We start from the raw sequence: 16545 nt of genomic DNA, 5'->3' as shown, positions 1-16545 counted from the left end.
ACTAACAAACAGTTTGGGCAAGTTTATCTCCTGTTTACTTTTATCATTTATGTCTAGGTTTAGTGTTCCTTTAAGACCTCATCCACACTGTCTTACAGATTAGTGGTTGTATGGAAAGGCCTGAGCTGCAATACCAGGCACAACCCATGGACAAGAGTGGTGCTCTTTCTGGAAAAAGGAAAGGTGACTTTTCTTTCTCATCTACAGGACTACTTAAATGTTGTACTTGTGTTCTCAGGTTTTCTCCCACACTCCGAAAATGTACTGACAGAATAATTGTCTTCCTATGAAATTGATCCTAGTATGCGTGTTTAAGACAGGGAAATTAGATTGTGCGTTCTATTGGAGACAGGGACTGATGCGAATGATGACAACCTCTGTACAATTATGCAGAATATGTTGGCACTATATAAGCCAAGGGAAATACATAAAATAATTAAATTGCTTCCCTTTACAACATGTTAGAGTTAAATGGTAAAATACAGAACACACTGCATATGGATTTATACAGCTCCCATTGAATGTATTAAGCGCTGTATGAATCTGTATTCAATGAGCTCCCCCTAGTGGCAGCTGCAGATAAACCAATTTTTATCATAAAGGGAAGTTTTGGGAGCAGCTCAGTGCTAGCCCCTCTCTCACTATGGGCCCCACAGCAGGGTTTGCTGCATTAACATGTGAATAGGCATACTGGGAGACCTCTGTGCATCTGATGAGATTGACTGGTTAAATGGCGCAGTTTTTTTTATAGTTTGTGTAATTGTGTGTTAAAAGTTAGACTCTGTTCACATCTGCCTTGGTGCCTATGTTGCATACTCCACCACATTTGATGGGAAAAAAGCAGAGCACACAGAACTGTTGTTTCTCCCAATACAAGGACAGAACCCCACAGAACCCGTCATAAGTCAATGGTATCCATCGGGGGCAATTGGTGTCAGTCTTATGATGGATCTTTTACAGCTTCATGCATCCCTTCATCGTTTTTCACGTCCGAGATGCGCAACGCTCATGTGAATCTAGCCTTAGCAAGCAAGTTACTGAGCTCGTAAGGAGTTGTGAGAAAAAGAAAAATCCTTTTAAGTGGAAGCTTAGACGTTTGCGGAGACAATTTCCTGTAATTGTTTACTCACATTCTCACTTGTCCTATGAAGATTTTATATCACCCCCCCCCCCCCCTTCACCGTGATAAGAGCCAGATGCTGAGGGGTCATAAACATTGGGATCTCCAGGCTAATAATGATTTTCATGAACATTCACTAATGCTTTAGGGCATCATTACCATTTATAAAATAATTAAATATAAAATAGTACATATATCTTTCATATATCATGTAAGAAATGTATATGGGATGGCAAATGTGGTTTCAATTAAATTATTACAGTACTTGAAATTGTATTATTTGTTTATTGCTTCATAAACAATCGTAGTCATCTTCAGTCCTCCTTTAAGAAATGTCTCCTACAACTTCATATTGCAGAAATGTGTTCTAATTCACAATCACATGTAGAATCAGGACTGGATATGTGACAGGTTATTTAGGGGCTTCAGGGTTAGGAAGGTTCCAAAATAAATCACAAATTCTTTTCTCCAGCATCCAGTTCTTTGCCTCCTCCCAGTTTTCCAGTTTCCTGGTAGGATCCAGCAACTTAAATAGGCAGAAATGAGTGAAAGAAATTCCTTCTGAGCCAAGACTCGGAGTTCAAACCCTTACACTGGAGGAACTAATGGTTTAAAGAAAACATGAATGTTAAAGTTCTCACTGCGCTTCTGATCCTGGCACTTGCCACCATTTTAGCTTTGGTTTCTGTACTTTTGTTCGGATTCAAAACGAAATCCTGTAATTCTGGGAATCAGAAAACTTCAATTTTGAAGCACAATGACCAGAGCTTGGTGTTTGCAGACCTAACACCTGAAGAACTTACCCAGGTGGTGAAATATCTAAGGAATAATATCGACGAGAATCTGGTGGACATTTCAAATTCTGACCCTTCTTCCAACTGCATATATTCTGTGGAACTACTGCCTCCCAGCAAACAAAATGCCTTATTATATCTGGATAAAGGAGGACCCAAGCCGAGAAGAGAAGCAATGGCTGTAGTTTATTTTGGAAGTCATTCCGATCCTGAAATCAAAGAGTATGTTGTGGGACCTCTACCAAATCCTACTTACAAGAATGATGTTACCCTTCAGAAATATAAAGGAAAACTGCCTTATCACCGTAGACCAGTGATTGGCAGCGAGTACAATCAAATAAGACAGCACTTTCTTCTCAAAGAGTATCCCAAGGCAAAAAGTTTCCTTAAGGAAGTATTGGGCTATAATGAATCGGACAGTGAATATTTTTCTGCTTTGACCAGTGCTCCAAGAGGCTTTGCATCTGGAGAAAGGAAAACCTGGTTTGGTCTCTTCCTTAACACTCAGGGCAGTGGCTTTTTTATGCATCCAACGGGGTTAGAATTTTTGATGAACCATAAGAACCTTGACACTAATAATTGGAGTGTGGAAAAGGTATTTTATAACGGCGAGTACTTTGAAAACCTGTTGGAATTGGAGGGGAAATATAAGAAGGGACAATTCAAGGTAGTTAAAATGAATAAGCCACATCCTGAGGATGACATTGCTTCTCTGAATCCACCAAAAAGTTCAGTCTCTGATATCCCTATGCAATATGAACCACAAGGTGCTAGATACAGCGTCAAGAACAATCAGGTGTTGTTCCAACACTGGAGTTTTGCATTTGGGGTTAATGTGAACAGAGGACTCAGGTTATATGACATCAAGTTCAAGAGAGAAAGGATAGTCTATGAGCTTAGCATCCAAGAAGCTATATCTGTGTATGGGTCCAATGCTCCTACTGGAATGTCAACAAGATACATGGATGGACATTTTGGAATTGGTCGTTCTGTCTTCCAGTTGGTTCGTGGCATTGACTGTCCTTATTTTGCTACATTCATAGATACCCATTACTTGCTTGACTCAGACATCCCGGTTCTTAACAAGGGATCTATTTGCATATTTGAACTTAACTCCGGCATTCCTTTGCGACGCCACTTCTCAAGTCTTGGTTCTTCTTACTATGGTGGTTTGGCCAGCACTGTCTTGATCATAAGAACCATTGCCACTCTTGGAAACTATGATTATGTGTTTGACTTTATGTTCTATCAAAATGGGGCTATTGAGTCAAAAGTTCATGCAACAGGATATATAAGTACATCTTTCTTCATGGATGGAGGGGTACAGCATGGAAATAGAGTGGGACCTTATACGCTGGGGACAATCCATACACATTTTATAAACTACAAGGTGGACCTGGATGTTGGAGGTAAGCAAATCTGTTCATAGTCCATATTAATAGTCATAGTTATGATACTAGATATTGGTCTTATTTTTAGTACATGGATATTCAAAGAGATGACTGCAAAAACCACAGCACATCCCATGAACGCTGAGGAGATGCACTCTATTACTGTATCATGCATAGGGTTAAATGTGCATAAAAAAACTGTTCATAGAAGTATTGAGAGAAACTCGGTGATCAAAACAGACCTTTTATTACAAGAAAAGATATTCTTTGTTACTTTACTGTAAATATCAAAGTAGAACTTGGATTTATAGAACCTTTATATAAGAAAGTAGATCATAGTAATAATAATATCATATATAAAGCCAACACACTGCACTTTACAATCAGGGGAACAGTAAACATACATAACAAATGATCAATAAACATGAACTCAAAAGGAAAAATATCCCTGACCGCAAGAGCTTACAATCTAAAGGAGGGGTAGAGAATAACATAATAGGCGTAAAGTGCTGACTTTGTCCATGGGATGAGGTGCTTACATGTAAAGGGAATATAAATAAGGCAGCATAAACCCATCAGCCAATCAATATCTGTGTTGGCTCGTTCAGGTGACAGCTATTCCTCCTGACTCCCCATATACATCCACGCTTACCTGTTTTTAATGAGATGGGAATATGCCACTGCTAGACTCCTCTGACAGCGCCTTATCCCCCGCAGGAACAAAGGATCGTGCAAGGTAAGAGTTGTGGCACCAACCATACGCATAAGATAATCGGCAGGTTCGGACAATTTATATCTAATATGCACGGGCACCTTAAGTATATTAGAATGAGTAATCTATCCTGCAAATTAAAATACATCTAATCTGAAGTGATAACCTTTTTTTAGCCTAAGGGGAGTCTGAAACGATACCCTCGCCCTATCCATAATAATATCCGCCATACATGTATGGCGGATGTGCAATCAAACAATATGACGCGGGCTGTTTTATACAGCCGACACCTGCCTGCAATGGCCAGGTTCTGAGATCATTCCAATCCTGGCCGTTGAACCCCTCAGATGCCGATGTCAATAGCGACCGCAGCATCTGAGCTAGACAGAGGGAGGGGGTGCCGCGTGGTCAGCCAGATGCCAAGTAAAGGCTACCAGGTCTGCCCTCTGTGTTTTATTACTAATAGGTGACCACAGAAAAAGGCAATACACTGCAACACATAAGTATTGCAGTGTATTGCATAAGCAATCAGCGACTGCATGGCAACTAGGGTGAAAAAAAGATAAAACACTTTTTTCCCATTTTTCCCATAAAAAAATGTAAACGATAAAAAAATACAAAAGTTAGTATTGCCGTGTCCATTAAAGTCCGAACCATTGAAAAAATCATATTATTTAACCCGCATTGTGCACGCCATAGGAAAAACAAATCCCAATGCTAAAATTGGAATAAAAAGTGATCAAAAAGTCGGATGTACTCTAAAATGGTACCAATAAAAACGACAGCTCGCCCCGTATGAAACAAGCCCTCACGCTGCGCCATCGACGGAAAAATAAAAGTTATGGGTCTCACAATATGGCGACCATAAAGATTTTAAAAAAAAAGTTTTTAAGTAGTAAAACATAAACAAGACTATATAATTTTGGTATTGCCATAATTGTATTGACTCGCAGAATAGAGTTAACGTAATTTTTACCACACATGAACACAGTGAGTACGTTGTTTTATTACTACTTCACAATTGATATATTTTATTATGTTTCTCAGTAATTATATGGTACATTAAATAGTGCCATTAAAAAATACAACTTGTTCTACAACAAACAAGCATTCATTGGGCCATGTCGATGGAAAAATGAAATAGTTATAGCTCTTAGAAGCCGAAGATGAAAAAACGAAAAAATAAATAAATAATTGTCTGTCCCTTAAGGGATTAAGAGTATTTCCTATTTTGGGATTATAATTTAAAAGCACTAGCATAAAATATGACTGGATATGCTGTCCATATATTAGCAACATTTGATGCATAAATAATCATATGTGGCATATAATACCAACTATAACAATGACACCATAACAGTGCCAGTCATAGTACCTCCATAATGGTGGAAGCCACTGTGAAGAGAAGAATAGGTGCAGCAGAAGCTTTCATTACTGACGGGTCATGTCAATCCTGATGTGATTGCCGTCCATTCCTGCCAGGGAAGGGTCCTGACTGATACCAATGGTTCACGTTGTCTGATGGGCGGCCACCTTTTCTATAGATAACGTCTGAAAGAGATGTAAAGATTTTTTTTTCCGTATTTTGATAATAACACAATATGTTTTCATTTTTACAATAATCTGTACAGTGTGTTCCACAAATAGATGTTTCAATCCTAGAATTTATATCGCCCATGTAGGAAGTTATGGGCCCAGTTACCAAATACATATTTGAAATTCCCCTTAACAACCATCTTCAGGAAAAAAATCATGTTCAACTGACGGACCAGATTTCCATGGCCATAGATTACTGAATACTTGGAAAAAGAGAAAAAGATAACACACGGCGCCACATAGTGCGGATTATCCACGCATCATTGGTCAAAAATAAGGTGAATTCTACTCACTTAGAGAAGTTATGCTGATCAGGCACAACACTGATAAAAGATGTAAATCAGCCTACACGTTGTTCCCCTCTGTTTGGGAAGTGTTGAAAGCAGACACACCCTGGGTGTGTGTAGGCAGATCACGGATACAGCTGCTGCCCAGGTCCAAACCGGTGCACAGAAGTTCACCGCCAAGTATAAAGTAAAAAAGAAAGGAAAAAAGGACCGAAAATTGCTAGGCGCTGCTATAAATGACTTATTTAATGAATGACATGAATTACAGGCTACGCGTTTCGACGCAGGACATGCGTCTTCATCAGGCCATAAATATATAGTATAAAACAAACATCACGTGTATATATATATATATACATATACATATCATCCCCTTCCCTCCTTTGATTTGTTCCTTTTGGGATTTGATATGTATATATATATATATACACACGTGATATTTGTTTTATACTATATATTTATGGCCTGATGAAGACGCATGTCCTGCGTTGAAACGCGTAGCCTGTAATTCTTGTCATTCATTAAATAAGTCATTTATAGCAGCGCCTAGCAATTTTCTGTCCTTTTTTCCTTTCTTTTTTACTTTATAGATTACTGAAGGAAGTAGAGTAGAAGGAACGCTGCATCCCTTCTTAACCATTTCCTTCCATTTATTATATTGTATCCTATTAACTTGACATATATATCTCATTGCAGGAATAAATAATTCTCTGGTTGCTCATGATATGCAATTTCAAGATCTGGCTGTTCCCTGGAATCCAGAATGGCAGTTGCAGCAAACTAAGCTCACCAAGAAAGTTGTGGAGTCCGAGAACGAGGCAGCATTTAAGCTGCATGCCCCCATGCCTCGATACATGCAGTTTGCCAGCAAACAGAAGAATAAGTGGAATCATGAGCGTTCCTATAGGATCCAGATGGTCAGTTTTGCAGGAGATTATCTTCCGGAGAAGAGTACTGTCCATAACTCAATGAATTGGGCTAAGTAAGTGCAATGTCTTATCATATCTTCTCTTGTCCAGAGGGACCCACCCCAGATCCCCTCAGGCTGCCACATTCAGCACACAATGTCCTGACGCTGCCTGGCGCCTGGACCTCACATGCACCGCAGGCACAGACCTTGATGCCAGGGCCTGATGTGACAGCCTGAGGAGATCCAGGGCGGGCCCCCTAGGCACCCCCTGCCACCACAATCGATATGCCACTGATAGAAGGGGGTTATCTCTTCAAGACCCTAAATTATTAGTCAGAGCAAAAAAGGGTCACCTGTTATCTATTAACCAGGGCAGAGAAGGGGCTACAGGACCTGGCACATCCATGGATCACATTGACAGCACATTGATTTCAATGGTAATTGTGTAATGCTTTATTTCTCCTGTGGTGGTGCTGCAGGGAAATTGAACACTTTCTGCCAGGTTCCCCCACAGATTACATCTGATCTCTAAGGGTCCCAACATCGATTCACCCTGTTATTAGTTTATTGTTAAGCGCCCCTTCTAATAAATGAGGATTGTCAAAAACCGACAACCCCTTTACAACTACTGGAAAGGAAAAACGGGGCTGATTTCATTATCAGAGGGCCTCCGAAATAGAGGGGGAAATTGATTGGTCAACTCCTTCATGTTTCCTTTACTCTAGTTTGAATAGTTTTCCACTTCTGTTTGCGCTTCCACTGCTGTTCTGTAAGATGACATAGGACCCTGTGAGCCCCCCAGGCATAGGTGGCCTGTTGTAATAGCATGCTTTGCTATATGATTGATTCATCTTTATTGCTTTGTGTCGAATGTCTATGTATACCACCTGACCAAAGGTATTTCTTTCCCTATGAATTATTATTTTTTAGGTTGAGTATTTTTGTTCACTGTCCACATTAAACATAGGATCTTGCATAATAGGTATCTTATAGAACTTCTACTTCCCACTTTTACTTATGATGTTGAGTGATATATAATGTATTGTGTTATTCTCCTAATTTCAGGACTGAGGAATGTATTGATGCTATATTTATTATTAATATTATTACCCAAGACATTATTAATTATGCATTTATAGATAACAGTGTTCACTATGAAGGTGAACTAGGGTTTGTACCATTCCAATGTATTCTCTTGTATCCTTCAGGTATAAACTGGCTGTAACCAAACACAAGGAAGAAGAACAGATGAGCAGCAGCATTTATAACCAAAATGACCCGTGGTCCCCAACAGTTCAGTTCTCAAACTTTATTGACAATGAAAATATTGAAGACCAGGTGAGTGTTTGGGAGTCTAGAATCTTGTTAGTGTTTCTTGGTGGTCACTTCATGATGTTGTGTGGAAAGTGAACCCATTGACTCCATTGGGCAAACACCACAATGTAAATCGAATAAAACGTACCCATCTTGTACGTTCAAAATATCCCAGTCCTGCTGGTGCTCTACACCTTGCTGGGGTCCTGATGAAATGTCACATCACATCCCTTCTGGACCAGAGCAATGGCGAAATGGGACGATGAATGCCCAGGATAGGTAAATGTTAAACCTACGTCCTCGAAGATGGATATTTGCAAATAGATTTTCTGTGGATTTCTCCACAGTTGACTGATGCAGTAGTGGTGCAAATTTTTTTTCGTAGACCCAGATAACATCCTACCATAAATCCTACCAATCTTATCGGTACTTTTTCTTACTATGCTTCCATAACACCATCAAGTGGCATTCTACAAATGACTTTCTATGAAGAGGATACAGAAGGACTCCTATAATTGTATACACTTGAGATGAATTTTGGTTGAGAACCTCTAAAGTTGATAGTAAAGACAACATAGAACACTACAGTCATTCCAATATGTAGAATCTACGTATATCAGTAAGAAGGTTAATTTTTGGCCATTGGGTCAAATTTATTGAATTCTTTTTTCTTTTTTAGGATTTAGTGGCTTGGATAACTGCTGGTTTCCTGCACATTCCTCATGCAGAGGACATCCCAAATACAGTGACAGCAGGAAATGGAGTTGGCTTCTACCTTAGACCTTACAACTACTTTAATGAGGATCCTTCAGTGTTTTCAGAAGACGCTGTGTATTTTAAGCCACAAGAAGACCTCAGTTCATGTAGTGTCAATCCTCTAGCCTGTTTATCTCAAACAGCCTCATGTGCTCCCAAACCACCTCCTTTCACCTACCATGGCTTTGATAACAGATATATTATACTTTAGCAAACTTTATGTCTCGGGGGACTGTGAACTATGAATTTTCGTTTTTGAGGGTAAACTATAATGATATCAAATGAAAGTTGTTTATGAAATCACTCAATTGATAATATTAAGACATTTTTTCATCACATTCCAGATAACATGGATATTCCAGACTACTGTAGACATTGTTGACTCGTCTTCAATGGAAGGCTGCCACACAAATAGTGGAGTGTCCTTGGGTTACTACATGAAAATGGTGCAGTAAGGGTTCTACAGTTAAGGCCCTTTCACACAGGCCAATTATCGGGCTAACGAGCATTCACAGAACCCTCATTTCCCCGATGTAAACAGGGCAACGATCAGCCGATGAGCAAGCAAACGCTCGTTCGTCCGCTGATTGTATCGTTTTTGCAGTCGGAAATATTATCGTTATCGGCAGCACCTCTCCCTGTATAAACACGGAGATGTGCTGCCCACATGATAGAAATGTATGCGGAAGAGCGATCATAGTAACGTTCACTTGTCCTCATGCATTGCTTCTTGTGAAAGGAGAAAATGAGCGCCGATCAACAAGCTGTCTCGTTAATCGCCACTCGTTTACACGGCCCATGTCGGGTCGTGTAAGAAGACCCTTACTTTTTATTGAAATTAGATAAGAATCAGCTTATTGTACTTGTTCCAACATATCAGAAAATCATGACGTGCTAGATCAAGAACTTCCAAAAACTGGATACGATCGATATTTCCCCCTTAAATTCTGATTGTGCTTGGTTGAAATATCTAGTGAAATGGGTGGTTTGTTGTGACATTATAACCACATATACTAACACATCTACCAATTAGAATAAATAGTTTATAAAGCACATTTCTTAGTGTCAGCATGAACGGAGACATTGTATTCATTCCTTCTTCATCTTAGATCAGTAAATATACATATACTTGGTGAAGACTCCAGCGAGAGGCTGCTGAATTGGTGCAAATGTCAACAGGATTATAAGCAAATTAAGAAATGTAATATTGAAAAAAAAAGAGAAGCAAATGATGAACTCAGAACCAGAAGTATAGGTATAAGGGATACTGAACAATATGTGTTTATATATTTCTCATTGCCAAATAAAAAGGATCGCTTTTATGCAGTTTTTTATTTTTCTTCAAAATTTGCAATTAATAGAATATAAGTATTCTGTGACGATAGATAGATATGATATATATATATAAGCTTGAGAAAGGTTCAGGTGTGAACCGAAACGTTGCTCATTCTTTCCACCTGGTGGTGAATAAACCAACATCTCCCCAACACTGAAGTCCTGGTGCTGTTACTTGTTCTCTGTTCCTGTTATTTCATTCCAAGGAGTTGATTCATCCTTCTATGGGTAACGTGCACATGGCCTGATGTTCAGTTTGCCTTGAGTGCTGTGTTTTTTACTATCTATCTATCATCTATCTATCTATCTATCTATCTATCTATCTATCTATCTATCTATCTATCTATCTATCTATCTATCTATCTATCTATATACAGTGAAGGAAATAAGTATTTGATCCCTTGCTGATTTTGTAAGTTTGCCCACTGTCAAAGACATGAACAGTCTAGAATTTTTAGGCTAGGTTAATTTTACCAGTGAGAGATAGATTATAAAAAAAAAAAAAAAAATCACATAGTCAAAATTATATATATTTATTTGCATTGTGCACAGAGAAATAAGTATTTGATCCCCTACCAACCATTAAGAGTTCAGCCTCCTCCAGACCAGTTACACGCTCCAAATCAACTTGGTGCCTGCATTAAAGGCTGCTGTCTTACATGCTCACCTGTATAAAAGACTCCTGTCCACAGACTCAATTAATCAGTCCGACTCTAACCTCTACAACATGGGCAAGACCAAAGAGCTTTCTAAGGATGTCAGGGACAAGATCATAGACCTGCACAAGGCTGGAATGGGCTACAAATCCATAAGTAAGACGCTGGGTGAGAAGGAGACAACTGTTGGTGCAATTGTAAGAAAATGGAAGACATACAAAATGACTGTCAATCGACATCGATCCGGGGCTCCATGCAAAATCTCACCTCGTTGGGTATCCTTGATCCTGAGGAAGGTGAGAGCTCAGCCGAAAACTACACGGGGGGAACTTGTTAATGATCTCAAGGCAGCTGGGACCACAGTCACCAAGAAAACCATTGGTAACACATTACGCCGTAATGGATTAAAATCCTGCAGTGGCCGCAAGGTCCCCCTGCTCAAGAAGGCACATGTACAGGCCCGTCTGAAGTTTGCAAATGAACATCTGGATGATTCTGAGAGTGATTGGGAGAAGGTGCTGTGGTCAGATGAGACTAAAATTGAGCTCTTTGGCATTAACTCAACTCGCCGTGTTTGGAGGAAGAGAAATGCTGCCTATGACCCAAAGAACACCGTCCCCACTGTCAAGCATGGAGGTGGAAACATTATGTTTTGGGGGTGTTTCTCTGCTAAGGGCACAGGACTACTTCACCGCATCAATGGGAGAATGGATGGAGCCATGTACCGTCAAATCCTGAGTGACAATTCCTTCCCTCCACCAGGACATTAAAAATGGCTCGTGGCTGGGTCTTCCAGCACGACAATGACCCGAAACATAAGCCAAGGCAACAAAGGAGTGGCTCAAAAAGAAGCACATTAAGGTCATGGAGTGGCCTAGCCAGTCTCCAGACCTTAATCCCATCGAAAACTTATGGAGGGAGCTGAAGATCCGAGTTGCCAAGCGACAGCCTCGAAATCTTAATGATTTACAGATGATCTGCAAAGAGGAGTGGGCCAAAATTCTATCTAACATGTGTGCAAACCTCATCATCAACTACAAGAAACGTCTGACTGCTGTGCTTGCCAACAAGGGTTTTGCCACCAAGTATTAAGTCTTGTTTGCCAAAGGGATCAAATACTTATTTCTCTGTGCACAATGCAAATAAATATATATAATTTTGACTATGTGATTTTTTTTTTTTTTTTTAATATAATCTATCTTTCACTGGTAAAGTTAATCTAGCCTAAAAATTCTAGACTGTTCATGTCTTTGACAGTGGGCAAACTTACAAAATCAGCAAGGGACCAAATACTTATTTCCTTCACTGTATATATATATTATATATATATATATATATATATATATATATATATATATATACGATAGATAGATAGATAGATAGATAGATAGATAGATAGATAGATAGATAGATAGATAGATAGATAGATAGATAGATAGATAGATAGATAGATAGATAGATAGATAGATGCTTGAGAAATGCCCCTGTGGGCTGAAACGTTGCACTGACGTATGGGTGAATAAACCTTTTTTCACTGAATTGGAGCCTGTGTTGAGCTGCCTATTCATTTGGAAATATATATGTGGGACTGGAGTCTGAGGTCCTAAGGCTTGTGCACACACAACTATGCATACTTTGCGTTTATATGTGCTACTCTTCCTTTTTTCTACTAGATAGATAGATAGATAGATAGATAGATAGATAGATAGATAGATAGATAGATAGATAGATAGATAGATAGATAGATAGATAGATAGACTTTCCATATATGGACAGCGATGTCAGGGGTTCCTCTAGAAAAGGAATTCCTGACCAGAGCATCGGCAACACTCTGCGGAAATACCGCTCCTAGACAGGGGTGCCCTCTAGGAGCGTGATTCCCGGCAAGAGCGTCAGCAACTATCCGGCTGGGGATTCCGCTCCTGGAGGAGCCATGACGGCAGCATAAGAAACCACCTGGCAGCTGAGTGAGCACTCCAAAGGGCAGCGGGTGCTGGCGCCGGCTCTGAGTCTGAGCATCTGACTGACTGCTGAGGGCTCTATGGGAAAGAATTATACTGCAAGGGTGGGGGTCTGACCCTGACTGCTGAGGGCTCTGAGCCCTGAGCAGTCATATACGCTCAGACACCCCCCTGGCAGTATAACTACCAAGGGCTCTATAGGGAGGGATAATCCCCCCCCATAGAGCCCTTTGCAGGCAGTGAGACCACCCCCCTTGCAAACAGCCAACATGCTTACACACCCACAATCCCTAGCGTCGACCGGCAATCAGTTATTTTAAGTTAAAAACGGGCAGGAGGGGCAGGAGGCTGAGCGAATTGAGCGGCGCTCAGTTATTTTTAGACAGCGCTCACCTCAGACTCAGCCCGGCCAGCCCCTCCACAGTGTCTTCTCTGGCGCTCCTGCTCCGCTCTGGCAGCGGGGGCAGCGTTAAGGGAGGGTAGGGGCATGTTCTAGCAGACTTGCCTATCGCCGCACGTCTGCTAGATAAGGGCTCTTAAAGGTATAGTGTGTCTGCGTCGGAGGGAAGGGTAGGGAAAAAAATATGGAGAACGGCCCTAAAAGTTTACTTGCGACCGGCCCGGGGGGCACATGCTGACACTGGCCCTGGATAGATAGATAGATAGATAGATAGATAGATAGATAGATAGATAGATAGATAGATAGATAGATAGATAGATAGATAGATAGATAGATAGATAGATAGATCAGGGGCGGATTAAGGGTACCATTGGCCCCAGGCACTTTTTCAAGTCTGGGCCCCCCACAAACTCTGAAGACAGAACTCTGAGGACACTGCACCGTATATATTTGCAGATTTCTGTTTAGGCGAACACAGATCTGGCACAGTTTTGAATTTGCTGTAAAAGCAAAATGAGCCATACAGAAGAGAAAAAAGCAGAATACTGTGAGACACTAAAGAGGTCAAGAGCTTTATATTGATAGTGGTTTCCGGAAAAAAAAATCTGCTGTGCGTAAATATAGAACCAGTGTCTGTTGTTTAACCCCTTAAAGTCTAAGCAATTTTGTTTTTCACTCGCTGCCTTCCTAGAGCCATAACTTTTTTATTTTTAATGGAGTGGTGTGTGAAGGATTATTTTTTGCGGGAGGAGTTGTAGTTTTTATTGGCACCATTTAAAGTACCATATCATGGGTGAATTGGAAAAAAAATGATTCCTCCATGGGTTTATGGGTTTCGTTTTTACTGTATATATTTACCTTCTCTTAAGGTAAAAGTAGATTTAACATCTACTTTTAACTTAAAATAAGGTAAATATATACAGCCCCAGAACCAAGCTCAGTAAAAAATGTACAGCCCCAGAACCAAGCTCAGTACATATATACAGCACCAGAACAAGGCTCAGTACATAAATACAGCACCAGACCAAGCTCAGTACATATATACAAAACCAGAACCAAGCTCAGTACATAAATACAGCCCCAGAACCAAGCTCAGTACATATATACAGCACCAAAACAAATACAGTTCAGTACAGAGATTATTTGCAAATTCAGTTTAACCCATGGCATATAAGTTTGTACGACATAAAAGCTAACTGGAGTTGAAGTGGCACAATGCTTTTCTAGCGCTGCTGACACTTCTTTCTAGTTATCGCCAGGGTCACATCATTCAGTCCACCGCCAATCGGTCATTTGGTGGAATATCCTTGCAAAATGTCATCAATTGCTATGCTGAGACAAGCCCTTTTATCTGGTGCCCATGTAAACATTACACTAAATGGATTGTTTGTTAAATTGGAGTTTCCTGTTATTCTAAAAAGCTTCCTCTTGTAAGTATTCAATAGAAAGTCATTAGAGGGTCCTTCAGAGCGAAATTTAAATTCAGTAGAACTGTTTGTTTGTTTTTTGTCTTTCTCCTTTATGATTCATAGGGGAGTAAGGTGTATATCTCCTTTTGTAGAATTTTGTGATGAATGCAATGTATATGGTGTTTGAATTTTGTAAAAGTAAATTAAAGATTTGATTAAAAATGAAAAAAAAAAAAGAAGAAGAAGGGCTGGTAACAATTGTTGAATGATAAACACCATCAGCTTTTCTGAGAACAACTTCACAGCACAAGGGCCGGGATATCTTGGTATTTCCTTTTTGGCTTACACTGCAGGTTTGTAGGGAGCAGGGAAGGCAGCAACGCAGAATTGCTCCATTACAGACATTGGTGGTTGCTTATGTCAACCAACTGCTCGTTTCCGGTACTGAAACAGCATCTTAATTGGGTTCAAGTCCAGAACAAAAACTACACTCCATAAACATCTATGTGAGTGCCAAAGTTTTTTGAGTTATGGAAATCTGTAGAAGCAAATGTTCCAAATTAAAGGAAATTCCTAAAAATACAAATTTCCCCACTAGAAGCCACAAAGAAGGCCAATTGGACACGCCAAAGGCTTAATAAATATATATATATATATATATTAACTGTTTATATTATTACAAGTTTACAATAAGACAACAATAAACAAGGATAGACATACAATAATGGCAGAATTAAAAGAAAAACGGCCATATAAGGAACATCGGAGGATATGTCACAGTCAGTAGAAATATGAAAAATAAACATATGTTGACAAATGTGGTCAAATAAAGTATACAAAGCCAATCCGTCAAGGCCAATGTGATGCCAATACATGACATTTTTATATTGATTTTCCTTGTACGACACACAGAGAGAGGATTTAACTGCAAGACCAGATAAATTTGTCACCGCAAAGGGGGAAGTTCTCTGCTCCGATAAGCCTCCCACTTGGACCACTAAGTATGTTTGAGTGGAGTATCCAGTGGAGGTGAAGACAAAATCTCAAATATTTCCATGACAAGGCCTCTGTTTACACTCAGAGGCTGAACTTATTAAAAGGAATTACTGGAACTTGCCTAATGTGGTCCCTTGTGGTCAACAGTTAAGTCATATGTTAATGACACAACCTTCTTTTGCATTAGATAAGTACAAGGTGTTCTACTGCTATGGGGCTTATAAATAGCTCTTGATATAGAAAGATTTTGTCTCCAGGCCTGCCCTTATTGCTACGATAGGCAAGCAACCCAGGCTCCTGCTGATAAAGTGGATATAAAAAGTCTACACACCCCTTTTAAAATGCCAGGTCTTTGTCATGTTACAAAATCGGTCCAAGATGAATCATTTCAGAACTTTTTCCACCTTTAATGCCATCTATAATCTGTACAATTGTATTGAAAAACAAACTGAAATCTTTTAGGGTGGAAAAATAAAGAACAAAAATAATGTAGTTGCATAAATATGCACACCCTTAAACTAATACTTTGTTGAATTACCCTTTGACTTTATGACAGCATTTAGTCTTTTTGGGTAGAAGTCTATCAGCATGGCACATCTTGACTTGGCATTTGTTGCCCACTCTTCCTTGCAAAAGCGCTCCAAGTCTGTCAGATTACGAGGGTATCTCCTGTGTACAGCCCTCTTCAGGTAACCCCATGGATTTTCAATGGGATTCAGGTCTGGGCTCTGGCTGGGCCATTCCAAAACTTTGATGTTCTTCACCTTGACTAAAGCCCCAGTTACAGCTGCAGAAACCAGCCGCAAAGCATAATGCTGCCTCCACCATGCTTCACTGTGGGTATGGTGTTCTTTTGGTGATGTGCAGTGTTGGCTTTGCGCCAAACATATACCTTTTTGAATTATGGC

At 39.9% G+C, this 16545-nt stretch overlaps 2 protein-coding genes across 2 annotated transcripts in view; both read left to right on the top strand.

Moving 5' to 3' along the window:
• The window catches only part of RPL27 (ribosomal protein L27), a 397834-nt gene that overhangs the window by 225282 nt on the left and 156007 nt on the right, over positions 1-16545 (top strand). The gene's annotated exons all lie outside the window — the stretch shown is intronic.
• Positions 1668-10367, top strand: LOC142665409 (amine oxidase [copper-containing] 3-like). Its single transcript, XM_075845086.1, has 4 exons — positions 1668-3323; positions 6597-6882; positions 8019-8148; positions 8804-10367. The coding sequence occupies exons 1-4, from the start codon at positions 1742-1744 to the stop codon at positions 9089-9091; spliced, it is 2286 nt and encodes a 761-aa protein (XP_075701201.1). The 5' UTR covers positions 1668-1741; the 3' UTR covers positions 9092-10367.

This window comes from Rhinoderma darwinii, chromosome 13 (assembly GCF_050947455.1).
Source record: "Rhinoderma darwinii isolate aRhiDar2 chromosome 13, aRhiDar2.hap1, whole genome shotgun sequence".
Taxonomy (NCBI): Eukaryota; Metazoa; Chordata; class Amphibia; order Anura; family Rhinodermatidae; genus Rhinoderma; species Rhinoderma darwinii.
The sequence above is the reverse complement of the archived record's forward strand: the minus strand, read 5'-3'. Positions and strand labels throughout refer to the sequence as shown.

Excerpts from the sequence above, each read along its gene's own strand:
- LOC142665409 (XM_075845086.1), top strand. The coding sequence starts at position 1,742 with ATGAATGTTAAAGTTCTCACTGCGCTTCTGATCCTGGCACTTGCCACC. Across the intron at positions 6,883-8,018 it reads AACTCAATGAATTGGGCTAA|GTATAAACTGGCTGTAACCA; the intron begins GTAAGTGCAATG and ends TGTATCCTTCAG. Across the intron at positions 8,149-8,803 it reads ATGAAAATATTGAAGACCAG|GATTTAGTGGCTTGGATAAC; the intron begins GTGAGTGTTTGG and ends TTTCTTTTTTAG.